Genomic DNA, 22,018 nt, shown 5'->3' with positions numbered 1-22,018 from the left:
ATATGCACTTATGATGGTGGATGCTTTCTCAAGATATACTTGGATAGAGTTCATGCACTCTAAAGATGAAATTCCACACATCATAATTGAGCACATCGAACATAGAAAAACAGGCTAAAGATTACAATTGTGTAAAAAGATTGAGAAGTGATAATGGAACAGAATTCAGAAATGCAACATTAAGTGAATTTTGTAAAGGAAAAGGCATTGTTCAAGAATTCTCAGCTGCTAGAACACCTCAACAAAATGGAGTAGTTGAAAGAAAGAACAGAACATTAGTTGAAGCTGCTAGAACAATGCTACAAGATGCCAAGTTGCCAATAAGTTTCTGGGAAGAAGCTGTTAACACTGCATGTTACACTCAGAACAGATTTCTCATTAACAAGGCACATGGCAAATCACCTTACTCAATCATGTCTAAAAGAAAGTCTATTGTAAAGCATCTTCATGTGTTTGAAAGCAAGTGTTACATTTTGAAAGATGACTCTGAATATGTGGAAAAATTTGACTCAAAAGTCTTTGAAGCAATTTTTCTGGGATATTCATTGGAAAGAACAGCCTACAAAGTTTATGTGATTGATCAAAAGAAGATTATGGAAAGCACAAATGTGACTTTTGATGATGACAAGTGTCCAGGCTTGGAATGCCTTGATTAAAATGAAGTTGAAGCCCTTGCATTTGAAAACCTCAACATTGATAGTGATTCTGATGAGGAAGATGAAGTTGATGCACAACAGATGATAAATGAAGAGACTACTCAACAGGAAAATCATGGAAGTGGAAGCTCATCTCAAACACCTGAATTTGATAGCACAAACTCAAGGGGAGAAAGAGAAGAAGGATCTAGAAGTCATACCAACAATGAAGAAAATGATGGGCACAAGTCAACAAACTCATACAAGGAAGTGGGATAGAAGTCACACTAGAGAAGCAATTATTGGTGATCCTACTGCTAGCGTGAGGACTAGAAGTGCAATTGCTAATGAGTGCCTATATGCATGTTTTCTGTCTCAAGTAGAGCCTAAGAAAATTGATGAAGCTTTACAGGATCCTGATTGGATATCTGCCATGCAGGAAGAGCTAAATCAGTTTGAAAGAAATAAAGTTTGGGAATTGGTTCCTGGACCAAGGAATAGAAGCATAATTGGAACAAAATGGGTGTTCAGGAACAAGATGGATAAAAATGGTATAGTTACCAGAAATAAAGCAAGGTCGGTTGCAAAAGGTTGCTCACAAGAAGAAGGAATTGATTATAATGAAACTTTTGCTCCAGTTGCAAGACTTGAAGCAATAAGGATTTTTCTAGCATTTGTTGCACATTCAAATTTTGAAGTGTATCAAATGGATGTTAAGAGTGATTTCCTGAATGGTGAGCTAGAAGAAGAAGTTTATGTGCAACAGCCACCTGGCTTTGAAGATCCAGAATTTCCAAATTTTGTGTACAAGTTACTCAAAGCTCTATATGGACTAAAACAGACACCTAGAGCTTGGTATGACACACTGTCAGAATTCCTACTGAAGCATGGTTTTATTAGAGGTTTCCCATAGACAAGACTATCTTCTACAAGAAACATGATGAGAATATGATCCTATTTCAGATCTATGTGGATGATATCATCTTTGGTTCTACAAATGAGAAGTTTTGCCAAATATTCTCCAAACTTATGCAAAGTGATTATGAAATGAGTATGATGGGGGAACTGAGTTACTTTCTTGGACTTCAAGTCAGTCAAAAAAGTGATGGTATCTTCATCAGCCAAACTAAGTATGTCAAGGATTTATTTAAAAAGTTTGGTATGGTTGATTGTTCACATGCATCTACACCTATGTCTACTGCAACAAATTTGGATGAAGATAAATAGGGAAATAGTCTAGATATCTCAAGCTATAGAGGAATGATTGGTTCATTGCTTTACTTAACTGCTAGTAGACCAGACATCATGTTTGCTACATGTCTGTGTGCAAGATTTCAAGCCAATCCAAAAGAATCACATATTTGATGGTTGTAAAGAGGATTTTCATATATTTGAAGGGAACTCCAAACTTGGGATTATGGTATCTTAAGGGAACTGGTTTTGAAGTTGTTGGTTACATAAATGCAGATTTTGCTGGATGCAGGGTTGACAGGAAGAGTACTAGTGGAAGCTGTCAATTTCTTGGACAAAGACTTGTATCCTGGTATAGCAAGAAACAACAATTTGTATCAACCTCTACAGCTAAGGCTGAATACATAGCTGCAGGAAGTTGTTGTGCTCAAGTGCTTTGGATTAGAAATCAGTTAATGGATTATGGTCTAGTGTTACACAAAATTCCTATCATGTGTGACAATACTAGTGCTATATCTATAGTGGCTAATCGAGTTAATCATTCTAGATTAAAGCACATTGATGTAAGGTACCATTGTATTAGAGAACATGCTACAAATGGTACCATTGAGCTCATTTTTATTCCAACAGAAAGACAATTAGCTGACATTTTTACTAAACATTTGGATGAAGCAACTTTCACTAGACTTGTAGGTGAAATTGGAATTCTTAATTCTTCATCCTAAGGCAAGAACTCAGCTAATATTTTGCAGCAGATTAATTTTTAATAAATCAATCTTTATTTGATTTAAATTGGAAATTAACTGAAATATGAATTATAAATATTTCAGAAATTTATGTATATTTATTTTTCAAAATTCAAAATTCAACTAGGAATTTTTCAAATTCTAAGTGAACTGCTCAATTGTTAATTTACATCCTTAATATATAAAATTAACACAAGGCAAAATTATATTGGTCAAAAGTATATAGAGAACTGAGTTCTCGATAAGTCTAACTGACTTATCGACAAGTCATTTTAAGACTTCTCAAGTGAGTTCTCGACAAGTCAATTTACTGACTTATCGAGTGACTTCTCGATAAGTTTAATTATGACTTATTGATAAGTCCTTGTAGAGTTCCCTAGTAGTGTTAATTCACAGAGTTCTCTATAAGTATAATTTTTGACTTATCAATAACTCAGAACTGAAATAATTTAATTTAATAAATTATTTTGGTAAAATACTTTTGGAAAATTTATTCTAATTTTGTTTTGAATTTATTCAAATAAAGTTGGAATTAATTCAGTCCATTTTTGGATAAACTGGGTATTTATTTGACATCTCGATAAGTCAAATTTTAGTTCTCTATAAGAGTAATTTAAAATGACTTCTCGATATGTTCTTCATTTCTTAAAATAACTTCTCGATAGATAAATCCCAAACGTCTATTCTTGAGTTCTCGACAAGTCATTTGATTTTACTATAAATACCCAGACTTCTTGATGCATTTACATACTTACAACTTTCGAGATCTCAAGTGACCTAACTTTCAATCCAAAACCGATTTCTCTCTCGTTTTTCACTCTTTCTCACAAATCTCTTTTACCCAATAAACTTCATACTCATATTAATGGCAGCCAACAATCTTGTACCTTTTATCCCCAAGAAAACCAATTTTCTTGCATTTTCATATGCAAATCAAGCACCTGAAATTTTTCAGTGCTTTGTTAAGTTCCTTTCTGAGATCTACTTTGTAGGTGCTCTAACTGCTAATCCTGTGTTGTATTTAGATGTGTTAGGTGATTTCTGGAACCCAGTAATAACCAGGACAGTTGTGCATGAGAATCAAGCTGCAACTATAGTGATAAACTGCACAATCAAGGGACAACAGGTGGTGATTCTTGATAATGATGTCAACAAGGCTTTGGGCATTCCTACTGACAATCTAGTGGAGGCACCAACTCAGGATGAACTGCATGAGTTCATGGACTTCATCAATTATTCTGAAAGGATTAACCTGGAAAGCATGAACAAGAAGAACCTGAGGAAAAAATGGTATTTCTTGTTTGACTCAGTGATAAGAGCATTTACTTGCAGAAAGTCAGGATTTGACATCATATCCAGTGTTGTTCAGAAGCTGGTCTACTACATGGCTCACAACATACAGATAAATATAGGACACTACATATTGGAGGAGCTGAGCGCCAGGTTGACTATGTCATTGGAGTCAAGAGGTAAGGAGATCTTTATGCCTAGATTTATTATGTCAGCTTTAAATTATAAAGTAAATGACATACATATGCTAGAAGGTGTAAACAGGACACTAATTGGCAATTGTAAGCAAATATCCCAAATTCTATTTGGATCACTTCTTACTAAGAATAAGGTTCCAGTAAGTCTTAAGTTAACACCTTTCATGATTGAAAGATTTAAGACTTACCCTTATTCCATGCCAGACATGAAAAGTAGTGGTAATCAATCTAGCACAGCTGTGATCCCTGAACTTGTGGAAGTACAAACACAGGAACACCAACAGGGATCTTCCCAAACTGTAACCATTCTTTCAAAACCTTTAGAAGCTAGGAAACCAACCACCTCATCTTCTCAAAAGGATGAGGTGAGTAAAAAGAAGAGAAAGGGAGCAACCTTAACTGTTGTAACTGAGAGTGGTGAGGATATAGCTGAAAAAGAGTCACCTTTGGTCAAGAGATCCAAAAGGAGTAAGAAACCTGAGCTGACCACTCAAACCACCTTTGCATCCTCCCAACATGATGCAGTAGTAAAAGCACCAAGTAGTGAGTCTGCACAGCCTGCACAAGAAGCAATTCAAGTGTATGGTAGAAGAAACAAGGATGGCACACATAGTGAGGGCACATCTTTTGAAGCTCCCTCATCCATTCAGGGGGAGCTGCCCACACTCACTTCTGAACAACAACTTCTAATTTCTCAAATTTCTTCTTCCCATACTGCACTTGAATCTATTTCTCAAGTGCAAGAAAAATCAAGTGACTTGGCTCAAGAAGTCTTGTTCACCACCCAGACACCTCATTTAGATGGTGAGAGGCTATTAACTGGGGTAGACCTTGATGACACCATCACAAACATGGGGGATTCATCAGTTTTCACTAAAGACCCCATGGAAACTCAAAATGCAGCTTCATGTGCAAATCAGTCTTCACAGACTGTTAGGTTTGAGGGTAATACTCCTGAGGGGGAGCTACCTAAATCCTCTCCAATTCAATTGGAGGTTCCTCATGTAGGGACAACTCCCCTCACAACCCTAGCAAAAATTGCATTGGTAGTTGATGCTAGGAGTACAATTTCCAATAATCCTATCATAGGGGAGGCAAGTATAGCACATTCAGGTGTCAGTGTGTACAAGACACACAAGGGTTTGAGACTGGTGTACATGGCAGTAACCCGGTCAAATCCCCTCCAATTCAATTGGAGGTTCCCACACCTAGTGAGGAACAACACACTGTCAAAACCACAGAGCAGTCTGTGAGTAAAACTGTGACTCCAGTCACAAGTGTTTCAGAACCATCTACTTCACAACCACAACAACCTCACATCCTCTCTCAGTGGTTGCAAGAATCTGTCTCTCAACCAACTTCTGTAGATGACCTACTAGTGGAGCAGATTTCTGGACTGGCCAGCATATCTCAACATCTACTCACTTCTGATATGAGCAATCAATACTATTAGGCCATCATGCTCGCCTACAATGAAGATGTTGAAAACAGAAGGAGAAGATTGTGAATGATGAAGAACAGGATGGTAATGTGGATGCATGACTATCCCAGATGTATGCATGTATCCCTCAATTATCTTGTCTCAAGGAGGACATCTGAGTTGGATATCTTCATCAACAAAGTCAAAGTTATAACTCATGAAGATACCTTGCTATTAACTGAATTGAGAAATGCTCAAGTGGTTGCTTTTCCTGAAGCATATCTACAGCCAAGTAAGGGTATAGCATACATTTGTCCAAACACCAAAAACTTCAAACATTTTCAGATCCCTAAGCAGTGTGTCATGAGCAACAAGAAGCTTATCATGATCCTAGAAACTGGCTTAAAAACCAAGAAAAACAAGAACTTTGATGACATGGAGATGATAAAGCTATTGGGGAGATACTTGAATAATGCAGAAGCCAACTTGCCCAAAACTCAAATCAATAAAGATGAATTGGATGATGATGAGCAGAAGAAAGATGATTTAAATCCTTCTGGCTCAAATCCAAGTCAATCCAGTAAGCCATCTGGCAGCAAGGGTGGAGAGAAAAGAAAAGATGATGATAAGAAAGAAGAAGAGAAGAAGAGGAAGTGAGATGAGGAGCAAAAAGAATCATGATAGCTCAGAAACACAACAATCCCTAAAAATCCAAACACAACTAGCTCAAACCTCAGCTCAACCTACAACATCAAACTTCTCAAACACCAAACCATCTCAAACCTCAAAGTCAAAATTTATGTACAAATAAACAGCCAACTCTTTCCTAAAAATTCAATCACCACAAGCCAGATAAATCTCAAGAAAATGACAACCCTACCTTTAGCCAAACCCTAACTAAAAATCAAGCACAAGTCTGTTGGGAAAAAGCCTAAGAAAGTCAAGCCTACAAAGAAAGGAGAAGTCACTGAAAGGGCCATCTGGAACTGTTTTAAGGAATCTGACTTTCTACCTTTAAATTGGTGCACCTCAGATGAAGATTATTTCCACTATCTAGCTGAAGAAATAGTTAGAGTCTGGGTTGTATCTCTGAGAGAAGTTAGAATTTATTTTGAAGATGGGTCATTCACTTTTCTTTGCAATGACTTAATGGATTCTCTGTCTCCCACATAAATTAAGAGAGTGATAAGTTTGTTAAAGGACAAGGATATTGTTACAAAGGCATGGAGATCAGTTTTAGCTGAATGGTTGATTGAAAGGGAGAAAACAAAGAAAAAAATGAGGCTGAAGCTGAAGAAAGAAGGAGGAAGTATGATGAAGAAATAGAGATGTACATAAAAAGATCAGAAGAGCTTAAGGAAAAAGGAATTAGTAGAATTTCTAAATATGGGAAGTTTCTAAACATTAAAGCTGGCGGATTCTTAAGATTTAGAATAAATTTGCTAGACAGTGGTTATCCCAAGGTAGCAAGACAAAAACTTGTAGAAGCTCTAAGGGGAACACCTATTATAGAAGAAGTGAAAATTCTTGATCACTTGAAGGATGTTCTTAGGGAAGAAGCAGATACAAAAACTGTTTTACCTGATACTTGTAACCATTGAACCTTGTAAATCTTATGATGTACAAAAGTTGTAATTCTATCCAGCTTTGTATATTATTTTTACTTTCCATCATTTTAAACTTGGGGTTAGTCTTGTTAACAGGCATGAATTTGTGTTAAGCAATCTTCTCACAAATTGGGGGAGATTGTTGTGCAAGACATGCCTGTACTTTAACAAGACTAAGACAAATTTTCAACCCTAAATAAGTTGTATCGTTATCTTAATTTGTATTTTGTACTTGTAACACTTAAAGTCTGTAAAAATATCAAAGGAGCAGACTGGAGTCTTTCTCTATAAACAGTGTCAAGCCTAAGAATTCTATCTGGAAGAAAATCAAGAAGATCATGCCTCAGAAGAATTGTCAAGAAGCTTGGAGTTGAATAGATCTGTTTTAGGAAAAATATTCTCAGTCAAGATCTCTACAAGTCACAGATTTAGTGTTATAGAGAAGTCATTCGAGAACTCAAAATGACTTATCGAGAAGTCAGGAAAGGCACTAGAGAACTCACAGAGATATCGATAAGCCAAATTGAAGACATGGAGTTTGGATATATCGACAAGTCATTTCTTTACTAGAGAACTCAGAGTTATCGACAATTCAACACTAATAAGAGAACTCTGAGTTATCGATAAGTCAAATTTCACTAGAGAACTCAGAGATATCGATAAGCCAAAATTCACTAGAGAACTCTGAGTTGTCGACAAGTCAAATTTGACTAGCGAACTCTGAGTTATCGATAAGTCAATAAGCCATTAGAGAACTCGGAGATATCGATAAGTCAAAGTGAAGATATGAAGACTAGAGATCTCTACAAGCCAAATTCTCTTATAGAGAACTCAGAGACCTCTACAAGTCAAATTTGCTATGGAGTATAAAATTAAGTGAGTTTTGAAGATCTGTGTTCTTTATTCTTGCAAGTTTAATTTCTGCATGAACACACTTTCACTATAAGATTTAATTTACTTTGTTCAACCATAAAAGATTCAAGAAAAACTTAAAAATAGTAAAACACATTCACCCCCTCTGTGTGTTATTCATTTCCTAACAGCGTTTTATTTCCTTTTTGTCCTATCTACAAGGATCAAAAAAAAACAACACAAAGCAAATCTAAAGATATTGTTCAGAAAAAAAAGGGGGACAAATGTTGGATCTTGGACTATAGAGAAGGACCCAAGAATACTTAGTTGTAATAATTATAAAACATTTGTGTAAAGGCCCAAGAGGCCCATTTGTAATGAATAGCCCATTTGGGACTCCCTATAAATATAAAGGCACAATCTCATTTCAAGGAGTTGGATAATTGAATAAAAAAAGAATTATCTTAAAGATTAGTTTAAGTAATAACAATATTAAAGGCACATCATTTCTATAATCATTTTTGGGTAAATTAGATTTTCCTATTAAATTACATCATATAATGTCATTAATTTTAAATGATTATTCTGAAAAAAGAAAAGTTAATTTATTTCAGCTTTGATATACTAATTAAAATTTATACTTATATTTTTATAATACAATTTTTAATGAAATATCACATCCAAAATCCTACTAACTTATCCACTTCTTCTCATTTCCCCTCCCACCTACTTATCCACTTTTTCTTCTCATTTCTCATCCACTTTTACTCATCCACTTTTTCTTCTCATTTCTTTGCTTTCCTTATCTCCTTATCCCCAGGGACCATCTTTTCTTTGCATAAATAACATTTCTGGTATTTAGATAAGAAAATGGGCTCTCAGCTTATGCAAACTACCAACAATCTTAAATATAAAAACAAAGTTTTAGCTTACTCCATATAAAATCCAACATGTTTGCCAAGGAAAAATCAACATCTCATGGCTCAAGCATTTATATATTTTTGCTTGTTTTAAACTAGTTACTCAGCTTTTGCCTTTTGGCAAAACAACCCAAAGAAGCACATTAATAGTAAATAAGCCTGACAACAATATATAAAAAGAAAAACAAAGCAACTCATCACAAATGAAAAAGGCACTAATAATATTCAAAAAAGAAAGGGTGGAGGGGGTGTCAAATTGTTGATGGATAAAATGCAAATCCCAGGAGTGAGAGCAGCACAGTTTATCGTCAGAGCTTTACAACTATACAAAATTCCTCGTACATATTCTGCTTGCTCTCCTTGGGCACTGTTGCATGTGTTCACTTTTTCGTGTATGTGAGGTATGGGTCTAGAGCCATAGTTAGGACATCTGGTCTCTCTGCCTGATTATATGTTAGGCATCGACGGATGAATTCCTGCACAAAGTTATAAAGACAAGTACTTGTAATGAAAATGTAATACACCGACAAATACTGCATAGGTTCTTTTCTTTCTATTTACAAACCTGATCGCAACCTAAAATACTTTGCTGTAACGTTGTTAGAATGTTCACAGGGAGACCGTGTAATGAGGCACTTCAAAATTTATGCTTGTTTAGAGCATACAGGGTTGTATCAGCTGGCTTCTAGTAAAGCAATGAAGTGGATAAATAAGAAAAGAAAAAAAAATATGGACCAAAGCAGGTAGAAATATGGGTTGCCCTTCAAACCCGAGACTGAGGTTGTGCGGGAAGAGGGGTATTTGAAAGGAAAGTATATTTCCTGTTCCCTAGGAATAATGGTGCTCAATACAAGAAAAATAGTGAGACCACTGAAATGAAAGGTAGGTCACGGTGATATTTGAAAGGAAAGTAGTGTTCCCTAAGAATAATGGTACAATACTATGAGGTAGTTCAGGATATTTTTTAAATAAATTTAGACGGGAGGATAGCCGGTCCTTGAAGGATGGATCCTTCTTTTATTTTAGGCTTCACGACACCTATTAGAATGACCTAATATAAAGAGGTTCAATGATATTTCGGAAGACATTAAATTTGTACACGTAGAGGAGTTAAAATTTAATTTTATTTTTTTGCTATGTCTTAGTAATAATTTTAGGTATGATCGAGTAGGTTCCTCAACAAAAAAAATTATTGGGAGGCGTAAGGTTAAATTTTAGTACAACCGATAAAATCATATTGTAACATAAGCAAATATTGTGCCTGAAATTTATTATATATTACTCGTATTAAATATGAGTCATTAAAATGTAACATAATTAATGTTATTTAAAAGTTTGTTGAGTTCTTTTAATACTAACTCTGTAACTTACATGGTTTCATAAGAAAAATGAGAAACTCTGTAACTTACATATTTACTGTAAAATAGTTAACCATGGTTAACTTTTTATACAATTTCTCACAATTTAATAAAGTTTGTTGGTTTATTATGTGTGAAAAAATGATTTATAGGTTAAATGGAAAATCATTAAAAAAGTAGTTTTTTGAGCTAATAGCTCTTAACTCGTGCTTTTGCAGTTCCCTTTTTTTGTGCCTATCTAAAATTATTCACATTGACTTATAATTACAGTCATGTTTTTCAATGACGTAGCATGCTTAAATGCTTAAACTGACCTTCACTTCGCTCGACACAGCAGGTCTTGAAGGAAATTCCACTCTGTGAGCTTTTATGATGGTATCTTCACGTAAAATCCGTTCTTGAGTCTGGTCATGTCCAAAAGGACGTCTACCGAAGAGCATTTGGTACATCAGAATTCCAGCTGACCATACATCAACCTGATAGGACAAAATGGAGATATTTTAAGGTAGAGCACTTGGTAAATCAATAGCGAGGCTAGGACTAAGGTGACATAAGTCATATGAGTCAGGAGGCCAACAACAATAAACCTATATCTCATGGACTCGTGATCAGGAAAAGTTTCCTGAAACTACAATTTTTGTCTCTTAAGGAATTTTTAAGGTTATTATCTCTTTATTTATAAGTGTAGGCCACATTTTTATTGTGTCCCACAATTCATTCAGAAAATGAAGAACTAGATTTACAGAATTTTAAACCAAAGGGCACTTTGACGTACCTTAGAAGATATGAAGGGAGTCTTATTTAGCTCAAAGCATTCGGGAGGTAAATACCTATTACAACATAAATAAATTTTTAGAATGTTCTATGTAACAAGAAAAAAGGTAAAGTGTATAATGCACAAAGAAGGCTACCACAAGAATACATATCAGTGTATTATGGCTATCTATTGCACGCCAAGTTAACGATTTAATTAACATTCTTAGAATCCACCAGTTAAGGAACAATCATGTACTTTCTATAATTCTCAACATAGCTTACACACTTTCGATGCTACTTCAAATGCGTCAAGGGAATTACTACTAAAAAATAAACATGTATTTAGTTAACATTTGAGTGTATATAGGAGTTTTATAGAAAGAAAATCAACTGTTCAGTCATACACACGGTAAATTGGGGTTGTCGCGGAAAGGAGGTAAATCAGCAATTAACAGTGTCTTGGTGTAACTTGCACTTACACCGGAAATTGGACTGCTCTTGTAACCTTTTCATTTCAAAAAACAAACGCCACAAGATACACATACTTCCCCGTGGAACTTGTACTTTGCGTAGTTAAGTTCAATCGAAACATATAAGTCCTCAATCATTGTAGTTTGTCCGACTAACTAATTTGCGCAATGGTGGCCACGAGAATGATATCAAGGTGCCAAAAATACAAATTTTGGACCTATGACTCCATAAAATGACCTTATGCACCAAGTCATCAACTGGTAATTGCAGAGGAGATAATAGGTGTCCTGGAGGGAGGGGTATTCACTGGTCCCCACTCCCCAGGATATCAAATCCAAACAAATGCATAAGATTTTACATTTTTCCTTTCACTGTTTAAGCATTGCCCTGGATAGCTAGCATATTAAATGCTAAGATGTACTAGCTGAAAGGACTGAGATAATTAAAGGTAATCTAGTGGGAAGGAAAATAAGAGCAATTCTGCAGAAGCATACCGTAGCCCTAAGTTAATCAAGACAGGCCAAAATACCTGATGATGCCTAGTGTCATTTGAGTAACTACAAAGATAGTTGGCATGTTGAATCGAATATATCAAAATACTGCAGTAATACATGACCTACCAATATGTTCCAGCTCCCTGAGATGTTAGTTCCATGCCCTGGGATCCAACATCATCCTCCACTATCTTACTAAGACCAAAATCAGTGACTTTAGCAACTCCAAGCTCATCAAAAAGAACATTTCCAGGCTTCAAATCGTAATGGATAATTTTCTGTGTTCTTTTGTTCAAGTAAACAAGCCCTTGAAAAATTTGAACAATTATTATTCTAGCTTCTTTCTCTGGCAGGATGGGTGTTGCTTTAAGAACTGCATCAAGATCTTTACCTGAAAAAAATGGCACTTGTATAAAGTAACAGGCTGGAATCAATCATTCAAAAAAAACGTGTCGACTGAGTGAAAAAATTCTTTAACCAGTCATCTGCAAATTGAAATCATTGTTTGGAAAAAATACAGTGTTGCGACTACTTGTACCATAAAAAAATGATTAAGAATAATGTTACAGAAAACATGCATACCACTACAGTACTCCAAGACTGTACAGAAGGTATTTTGGTCTATCTCAAAAGTGTCCCAAAGTCTCACTATATGATGGTGCACTAAGGTCTTGTGAATATTGTATTCCCGGATTGCATGACGTATGTAACTTTGCTTCTTCTCTTCACTCCACTGAGCATTCAAACCGTGAAGCTTACATGCAACATATCTTTGCTCTACTAGATCAAAAGCCTGCCGAAATATCAACTTCAAATCACTGCAAAAGAGTGCATTTACACAATTGCCAGATAGAGGCAGTAGAATGATCGAGAAAATTGTTTTACAAATGTAATCATTTTCTTACTGCTTTTTATTTGTTCAAAAGAAGATTAATGATAGACCAAATCTTACAACTATTATAAGTTCTGACCTTGTAAACCTCGCTGAATCCTCCTTTTCCAAGAAGATTTAGTAGAGCATATCGGTGGTTCAGAATTTGAAAATTATTAAACCGAGAACCATCCTCGTCCCGTATACGTTTCATTTCTCGTATAAGTCTTCCTTTCTCTATCTCGTAACGATCTCTTTCTCGTATGAGGGTTTCCTCCTCCTACAAAAGGGAAAATTAAAAGATAATAACTTCAGAAAAGTTTGACGTGTACAAAAAAAGTTGAAGGAAAGTTTTAGGGGATCGCAGGAAAAAGTGGAAGGCTTTTGTGGCATGAGAATTTTGCTATTCTGGTGCAAAATGTAGAACTGGGTGAAATCAGATCAGTCGCTGTACATAATGTAGCAGTAACTTTATATGACATTTCTAAAAGGGTTTAAGTGACTGATACATGCTAGTTCTTGCTTTCGGCTTTTGATTTGATGTACATTTGCAAAGGGTTTTGTTGTCGTTAGACATTCATGAAGATGAAGACCTATGTACGGAGTGTGAAACTAATATCTTCCACTCCCCCCAAAAAAAAACCGTCTCGCTCTTTTCTTAATAAAACATTATGTTTTATAACAAAATAACGAAACAAGCTATACTCTAAGAGCAAATACAGTCACAGAAAGAGATTAAGATGGAAGAACACTTACTCGTTTGATGCTGGCCAGACGGGATTTATAGATCTCATCCTGAATAAGAAAATCTTCTTCCTGGGTTCCTGCTTCTGAATCAATTGCAGCGCCCTTATCTTTAAAATACAATAATGTTATCGGTATTTTGAAAACTTGAAGATGGTACTTCAACAAGCAGCATAGTCCACAGATGTGCAAAATCATAATCTTATTATAGTTAGTAATCATATATTAGCTTTCTTTTATATAGTTTACAACAGTGCATATGCTTTTAACTACAATAAATAATATTTATAATTGAATAGACTTACAAAACTAATTGGAAAAAGAACAGATCAGATAGAGACCCTTCTTGTTAAAGGACGTACAAATTCCGTTATCAGTTAATACTACTGCCAACCAGAGCAAGTTAACTACAGCAATTCACAATTAATGACATGAAAAAAATAAAGCATAAGCTTACCTGACTGCCTCTTTTTCAGCAACTTGCGCTGCCTTTCAACAGCTTCCTTCATTTCCAGTAACTGTCTCTATAAAATCAAAATTCAACAATTCGAATATAATTTATTGTCTGCCTCATGGTAGCATATAATACAAGAGGCATTTGATTGCTTGATTCACATATTTTCTCATCCCAAAGTAAATAAGATAGATTAAAGCATACCAGGTGAACATTGAGATCCTTGATTGCTTGTCCATCTTCCCATGTTTCTGATATGACCGTACCAGCTCTGTAATTCACAAACAAGTCCAACTCAGCTCAAACGGATAAACAGGTGTATAGAGAATGGAATGTTGAATTTTTTTAAAAAAAAAAAAAGAGAATCTTTAGCAATCAAGGATTACCACCTAAACGGAATTGAAGTGATTCTAAAGCTTACACAAGAAACACCCACACAATACACCATAACAAACTAAGATCCTAAACAATCAAACTGTATTTATTTTCCTCTTTTGAAAGGCTTATAAAAAGGAAATGGATGCCCCTGCTATATGTGCACAAAGAAACCAATACAAGAATTTACCTGATTACACCTACATTACCAAGTCTCAAAGAATCTTGGCGTACTTTCATCCTGGCATCTTGCCTCTCAGCTTTTGAGACAGATATCAAAAGATCAGACAGTACTTTCAGTCTCTGCATTAAAGGAACAAAATAATCAACAATTTTTTTTGAAGACACGTCATTTAAAGAGGCAAAGCTTGAGAACAACCGATCATTTATATAGTTACATTTTTATTACATAATATTATGGCTGCAGCAGCAAAGGAACAGAACAATCGGGACAGAATCAAGATCAGCAACAACAAGTAAACTCTGTTATGTTCTAAAGATGTCAATAACTGTGGAGAAGACTAAAGATTAAAGAGCATAATCATGGACCATGTGGAGGAATATCCGAGACTCACCAATGATATTAGCCCCAACATTGACATGGCTCAAGAAGATATATACGTACAAATGGCATCTTTAGCTCATCATTACATCAAATATTAAAAACATGGAACCATGAAATCTGTGTAATAACAAAAGTCATAGCATTCATAAGCTGAGCTCTGGATGAGATCCTCCAAAGAATCTTGTGAACGTGTCAACCAGTGCGCAGAATGTAAACCATTTATACATATGCACGGTATGGACTGTATTTATACGCCATTTTCATAACATGAAATTGAAATATGCAACTCTAAAGCTACAAAACAGTCATCAATTTGGTTTTCTAATGCATTTCAATATGAAAGCACTACACAGTTCTTAACTAGTCAAAAGAATAAAAAATTATTGCCACAAAATTTATTTGAATTGGCCCAAGTTAATAACAAAATGGACAGAAGCACGAGTAAAACCCTACCTTTGGCTTCATCTGCTGCTCTAGTTCTTTAAACTCCTTAAGTTCCTGTGTAGAGATTGCATAACATAACCTTGGTTTCAGTGAACAAGCCAATTTGCATGCAAATGGTAAAATCTAGGACAACTATACCTTATCCAATTGATTGCGCGCATGTTTATCTTCAGAAGCCTCTAGACGTAACTTCCTCATATCCTCCTCTAACTTCCTCATACCCTCCTCTAATCCAACAACTTTTAAACGTAAAGATGCGACCTCCTATCATATAGACAAATAGGTAGATATTAGGTATTGAGAGATCCGAAGTAGGAAAAAAAACAGTTACACTTAATACTTGAAGTACAATTAGATATCTGCATAGACTCTGACAAAAAGTGGAGTGTACAAATATGATACAAAGCCCACTGACTAAACAAGTAAATCACACCTCAACTGGAATGTTATCACCAAGTCTGTGTTGATCTTTGGGCAGGTGATCCTAGAAAGTAGGAAGAAAAACAATGAGGGTTTAGCTACCCAGGAATAAATCGTAGGTAAAGGAAAATGAAAAGCACACAAAGGATGGACTCATAAGCTACCATCTACAGATTCTGGATTATCTTATTGACAAACTAAAATACTGCTTAATTATTACAATATAACTTCATTACAAAAGATACCTTCAATCTACTTGTATCCTTTAAGTGGGCCATTGGCCGAGTTTTAAAATTTCTAAAAGCTTGAAATGCTTATAGAGATGTACAAAGAAACCAATGCTTAAAAAACGCAAAAGATCTGTTCTAAAAGAATTAAATATGCAATAAAGATATAATGGACTAAATGATTTGATGTCTTGTAATATGATTATAAAACATATAAAACCATCAGACACACTTTTAAGTTTTTTCATTAGGTTATGATTTCCTTAAAAAATAAATTATGGGATTGGTACAAGAAGGGAAAATCAGGTTAGGACATGGTAATAATAACTTGTTCTTGCTACATACGAGTTAAAACAAAGAAGAAATATTCGTTTACTTTAGCAGGATTCGCTTAAATCACTCATTATGGCAGTTTAGTTACCAATCTAGATACTATAGTTTTTTTGTAATATTTTACGAAGGTTGTCTTTGGTTGTAGATTAGGCCTCCTAGACAGATTGCTGTTACAGACTTGTCCTCTTTTCTTTTCTGTAAACCAAAAACTGCCTTCAATATATCTAGGTTCTAAAAAAGAGCCCTCTTTATGTTCAACAGTTCAAATTAGTCATGAGTAAAAGGTACACTTCCAAATAAACAAACCTTTTGACATGAGTTCTCAAGCTGGCCATTTGACTGCAAAACTGTTGGAGGTGAAATTTTCTGTTTAGTACGATCATTTGCTCGGGAACCACGCTTTCTGCCTGATGTTGAATTATCCCTACCAGGAGTTTGCTTTTTCCTGCTTCCTTCTAAACCTGTCTTTCCATCAACTGTTCCCTCAATTTTTTGTCTGGACTCCACCGCATTCTGATTTATATTTTCATAGTCAAGAAGGTGTGTTTGCAGATATGTGTGTGACAGAAATGCTCTATGTAGATAGTAGATACGCTTAGTGAATAGTCTGAATTAAAGTAGTTCAACGGAAAGTGAGGGGTTCTATGTTTGTCCAGACATGTGATCATAGAAAAGATGAAAAATATGAAATAACTTGACAAAGCATAAGGAGACAAATACAAGCACCAGGAAGGCAGAAATATGGCTTCTGAATGAATTACTCACTAGCTGGTTATTTCAATTTTTTCTAACAATTATAACAGGCAATGATCTTACCTCAAGATTCTCAGACACATCTGAGTGATCATCTTCAGTTTTCTGGCGCTTCTTGGTGTTGGCTAAAATTAGAAAGTCTTCACCGTTCTAGATCAAATTAAAAATAACAGTGCTTTAATAAGTGTGGATGTAAGGATATATCTAACAACATATGCTTGAGGAATGCACATGCAACCATTCAAAATACTACATAATGAAAAAAACAATATAAATAGAGTAAATAAAGGAAAACTGCAGAATTTGGTGAAGCCGCTGAGATTTGTAGTTATATAAAAGTTTAATATAGAGCACATGAAATCAACTTAAGCAGGCAGAATTAAGTATCATTTCTAACTTCTAAGGATAGACCTTTCCTTATTAATTTTAATAATCTAGCGAGTTTTCTAAAGACAATACAATCTGACTATACTGCTTGCTCTAGTGTGTATCTTAATGCAACTTACTACAAGTCTTAGCCAGCTGACTATTTTTTTTGAATATCCAATTCAATAAAGTATCTAGGCATGTTAATTTATTTGGTAGATTTAACAAAATCACGTAAATTAGTAGACGACGATTTAATGAGTTTAAAGCATGGATTCTTCAGTCTGTTTTAAGCATGGTTCTAGAATGTAGAAACTACTAGGTGAACACTGATGGCTGAGACAGTTTAAGGCTTCTAGCACCTAATAATTAGGAGTAATTGGACAAGAAGGAAATGCACCTAACCAGACACTTGCGACAAGCACAGGGTTTAATAAGAGCACCATAGTGAACATTAGATCTATGAAAACCCACGAGCATTATGGTTTGTGGAATTTTGTACTTTTCATTTATTGAAGGTCAGATAAGCATTCATCGTGCTGCTTGCAAGTAGGCTAAAATCGTAATGTACCTACGAAAGAGCACTGCAGAAACACTCACTTTGCCTCATCGGCAATGCTTCAACACAATACTATTCATCTCTTAGTGTAGTTATTCAGCTATGAGTGATATATTTAAAATGTGACCAGTTCTTTAACTTTTACTACTATGGCCATCAAATTGTTGATTTAACTTATAATACTCCCTTGAGTTTGTCTACCTCTTTATTCATTATATAGTAGAGAATAGTGAATGCAGAATAAATGTGACCAAAAGGAGTAGATCGTTATTATAGGACAAGAACCTAAAACCAACCAGGAACCAGGTAGAACAACATAAGGCCTACTAGAATTCTTAACTCAACAGAACGAATATAACCGCTAATAGATTTCTTAAATTAACAGGGAGAATATAACCGCAAATCCACCAGAGAAGGAGAACATGCATATCATTTTATTTAGCAAAAGACATTTTACAACAATAATCGACAATGCATGCTCTCTTATACAATCATACCAAGAATTGGTTTCACATAAATAAGGAAAGTGAAGACAATAATCAATAATATTCAAACCAATTGATTCTAATTGAATCTAGCTCTTAAGATAACATTTTGAGATTAAACATGTAATTATCATTATAACCTGAATGTTCCTCCAAAACAAATCAATTACTCAAAACAAATAATCACTCAAACTGATCAAAGAAGATAAAAGATAAACAATTTGAAAGATGTCCTGGAGTCTTCAGATTCTCGCAAGTAATTCCATATTATGTTGTTTTCTGGAGAAAAAATTTAATGCACATTTCCATGTTGGTCCACCAAGTGGAAAGTATCGATTATTAATATACATATATTTAATATAAAATTGATGCTCTTGAAGCACTTCAAGAGTATCAAACCATGAGCTGACCAAGTAATTGAGTAAAGAAATTGGGCATTTCACTTTATGCTATAGTTTTCCACAGGTCCAACAGCAAACAATGCAAACAAAACCCCACATTTACTATAAATGCTTGAAAATGTAGCCAGCGAGGAACAAAGCATATGAAAATTTACATGCAAACAAACGACATGTTTAAGAACATTGGAGAAACTACTTCACTGCATATCATTGTACATGTGAACTACCTTATATGGCTCGGCAGTAAACATTTGATGCAGTCAAACCACATCTTTCCAGGTGTACCAAAAAAAGAAACTAAAATCTAGTCTGCCTTGACAGCTATTTCCAAAAATAACATGGTACTTTAGATCACAAATTAATTCTCAAAAGAACAATCAATGTTCTTTCTTTGAAATCCCCGACCTCCACTTCAACATTTCTAATCAACATTATACCAAAAACTACCATAATTACCATAACTAAGCAGTAACTAACACACTAAGAAAACCGCATTATAACTATTTACAGAAACCGGTGTACTTAACAACATTATACCAAAAACAATTATATCTTAATCGTACTAACAATACAACAACTATGAAAATAGATAAAATAGCGATATAAGCCTTACATCATCAGAATCACTAGAGAGCAAAGATTCAGCCTCATTCTCCACATCAGCAGCATTGTCGGGCCCGACTTTCGCCTGTACTAAAACAGAGGAAACAGAAGCAGAGGAGGCCTTACCCATCATCCGGGCTTCGAGTTTCGCAATTTTAAGAGACTGGTCAGACTGGTTTGAAGAGTTGGAAGAGAAATGAAGAAGCATATCATCCGACATTGTGTACCCCCAATGTAATTAAGCTAAACTACAAGAATTAAAGCTCGAATTATTAACTACAAAACATAAAACCCTAATTTCAAGAACCGTAAAACTAACAAAAAGGAGCAAAATTTAGCTCTATTAGACCCTTGTAAGGCCCAAGACTAGAGCAGAAAAACATACCCAAAAGGCCCAATTGGAGCTACAACTTTTCAGGGTACATGATGAAACTATATATATATATATATATATAGAGAGAGAGAGAGAGAGAGAGAGAGAGAGAGAGATGTGTCTGAGAGAGGGGAGAGATTTATAAAATCTGAAAACTGAGAAAAAAAAAAGAGAGAGAGAAAAGTTTTGAAATTCTTTGGGCGAGAGAGGAGAGAGGGGTTTTTTGTTGTGGGCAGGTACTAATTGCTAGTTCTGATTTTGTGAGATTGGAAACAGAGATAGTCTAGAGGTGACCTAAAAGCTCGAATAAAAAAACTTGACATTGGGGATAAAAAGATGCAATAATGTTGATCGACCTATATTTTATTTTGGTTAAATGAAAAATTAGGGCCGGACTTTATAATCGGGGTTTGTTTGGTCTGGACATTATCTGATAGCCTATATTACTAGAGGTCCAATAACAGATGTCCAGGGTTCGATAAGAAAAACCCAGAAAGCACTCACCTTTAATCTTGGATAGCCCAGGACGCATGTTAACAATACCACCGTCCAGGTACCCCGGATCCAGAACATTCTTACGGTCCGGATTCGATAGTACATCGGCTCATCCTAGGCGTCCACACGCCAACGGTCCAGATCAAAAGGTACAAACCCCTAAACCCTAGTGAGAGGCCTATAAAAGACAGGACAAAAGTAAAGTTATAGGTTACACTCTCTTACACACACTCTCTCTCATATAAACGCACATGCACACACCACAATAAACTCCAATAATTCTCGTTTTGCCCCCATCTCCTTCAAAACTCTCTCTCATTCTCACGCCGGAGGTGCTGCGGGGACGCCACCCCCTCTGGTTCTGTTTTGTAGGTTCACACCTTACAGCTACACTGTTCGTCGCCGTCATTCATGTCCAAACGGAGGTCAATCCGGGCCCAGCTAGGAGAAGACCCCGGGGTGAACCGGGATTATCATTGGCGCTAGAAGGAGGGGCCGAACCTCCATCCGGTGGTGCTCATACTTGCTATTCCTGCTCCATTCAGTAACTCAGAATACCACTCCTCAGTAAGAACTTCACTCCCAATCTCCCAGATATGAGCTCGTTTTCTTTGCAATAACTGTTAGTAGATCTTGTCTAGTCCCGTTATTTGTAACGTTGTATTACAACGTATCTTGGACTTAAAAATATCTGTTTTAGTACTCGAAATTGCGAGTTATATTACTGTAAATTTGTGGTATTGTTAAACAACCATGACGTCAAGGAAGAGCAAGGCGGCTTTTTCTGCTTCTTTACTTCCACATCCGCCCCAACCCAGGGACGGAAAGATGGAAGATGTAGATGAAGGGCTCCCCATAACCCAGACTCCCTCTCGAAATCTCCAACCAAGGGATCAGAAACTAGTCATCGAGAAAGTTGCTCATAAGCATGCTGGAACTTCAGCTAACCCCTGGGGAGACATGACCCCGGATCAGATACGAACTGTGATGGATTCGTGGAAGGAGAAGCATAATGCCGAACCGGAGACCCGCCCAGGGGATCAGGAAGAGCGGTCCGGAGAATCTCGGGGATCCGTCTTTGATTGGATTACAAAGAACTTGAAGAAGCCCACAGAGGATGCCCAGGACGAAATCAAAAGAGCTGCCCTTCGGGAGAAAATTCGGAAGGAAGAAGAAGCCAAAGCCAAATAAATTATTGAAAAGCGAATCCGGGAAGAAGAGGCGAAGTTAAAAAGGAAAGCGCACCGAATTCATGTTTCTTCGGATTCGGAGCCCGAAAAGGAGTCCAAGCAAGAACAAATAGCCCGAGCTCTTCGGGATCCTAAGAGAAAGGTGGAAGGCGATATGGAAGTGGGTGCGGCGGCCACCCCGTTCACTAAAAAGTTGGAATCCACCCCCAGGGAATCAGGGCTCAAGCACTTCAATTTCGACTCCTTTGATTGATTAGCGGACCCGGAAGAGCATTTGAACTACTTCGAACAAATCTCCAATATTTATGATTACAGCGACCTCACCAGATGCCGCTTCTTTGCATCGACACTCAAAGGGGGAGCGCAGAAATGGTTCAACCGGATTCCATCCCGGAGTATTGACTCCTGAAAAGACTTCCGGGA

The 22,018-nt window shown here is 36.0% G+C and overlaps 1 protein-coding gene across 3 annotated transcripts; it reads right to left on the bottom strand.

Moving 5' to 3' along the window:
• Nucleotides 1-8,849: 8,849 nt before the first annotated feature.
• LOC141690355 (serine/threonine-protein kinase TOUSLED) lies at nt 8,850-20,228 on the bottom strand. Of its 3 annotated transcripts, none has more exons than XM_074495150.1 (17): nt 19,923-20,228; nt 19,548-19,785; nt 17,187-17,273; nt 16,677-16,883; nt 15,824-15,874; nt 15,529-15,654; nt 15,400-15,444; nt 14,572-14,684; nt 14,211-14,277; nt 14,010-14,076; nt 13,565-13,638; nt 12,909-13,088; nt 12,520-12,730; nt 12,064-12,328; nt 10,992-11,046; nt 10,531-10,692; nt 8,850-9,334 (listed from the first exon to the last, which is right to left on the bottom strand). In XM_074495150.1, exons 2-17 carry the CDS (start codon nt 19,755-19,757, stop codon nt 9,239-9,241), a joined length of 2,016 nt encoding a protein of 671 aa, XP_074351251.1. In that variant the 5' UTR covers nt 19,758-19,785; nt 19,923-20,228; the 3' UTR covers nt 8,850-9,238. The 3 variants fall into 3 exon arrangements, with proteins under 3 accessions (XP_074351251.1, XP_074351250.1, XP_074351249.1); XM_074495149.1 differs by having other exon boundaries at nt 13,565-13,662; nt 19,548-19,780; XM_074495148.1 differs by having other exon boundaries at nt 13,565-13,662; nt 19,923-20,227.
• Nucleotides 20,229-22,018: the final 1,790 nt, after the last annotated feature.

The sequence above is a fragment of the Apium graveolens genome, chromosome 10 (genome assembly GCF_009905375.1).
Source record: "Apium graveolens cultivar Ventura chromosome 10, ASM990537v1, whole genome shotgun sequence".
Classification (NCBI taxonomy): domain Eukaryota; kingdom Viridiplantae; phylum Streptophyta; class Magnoliopsida; order Apiales; family Apiaceae; genus Apium; species Apium graveolens.
Note: the sequence above shows the minus strand (reverse complement) of the source record. Positions and strands in the feature narration are given on the sequence as shown.

Coding starts and splice junctions, on each gene's coding strand:
- LOC141690355 (XM_074495149.1), bottom strand. CDS start 19,757: ATGTCGGATGATATGCTTCTTCATTTCTCTTCCAACTCTTCAAACCAG. Junction 15,655..15,823: donor GTGATAACATTCCAGTTGAG/GTGTGATTTACT, acceptor TCTATATGATAG/GAGGTCGCATCTTTACGTTT. Junction 11,047..12,063: donor CAGGGAGCTGGAACATATTG/GTAGGTCATGTA, acceptor ATGTTGTAATAG/GTATTTACCTCCCGAATGCT.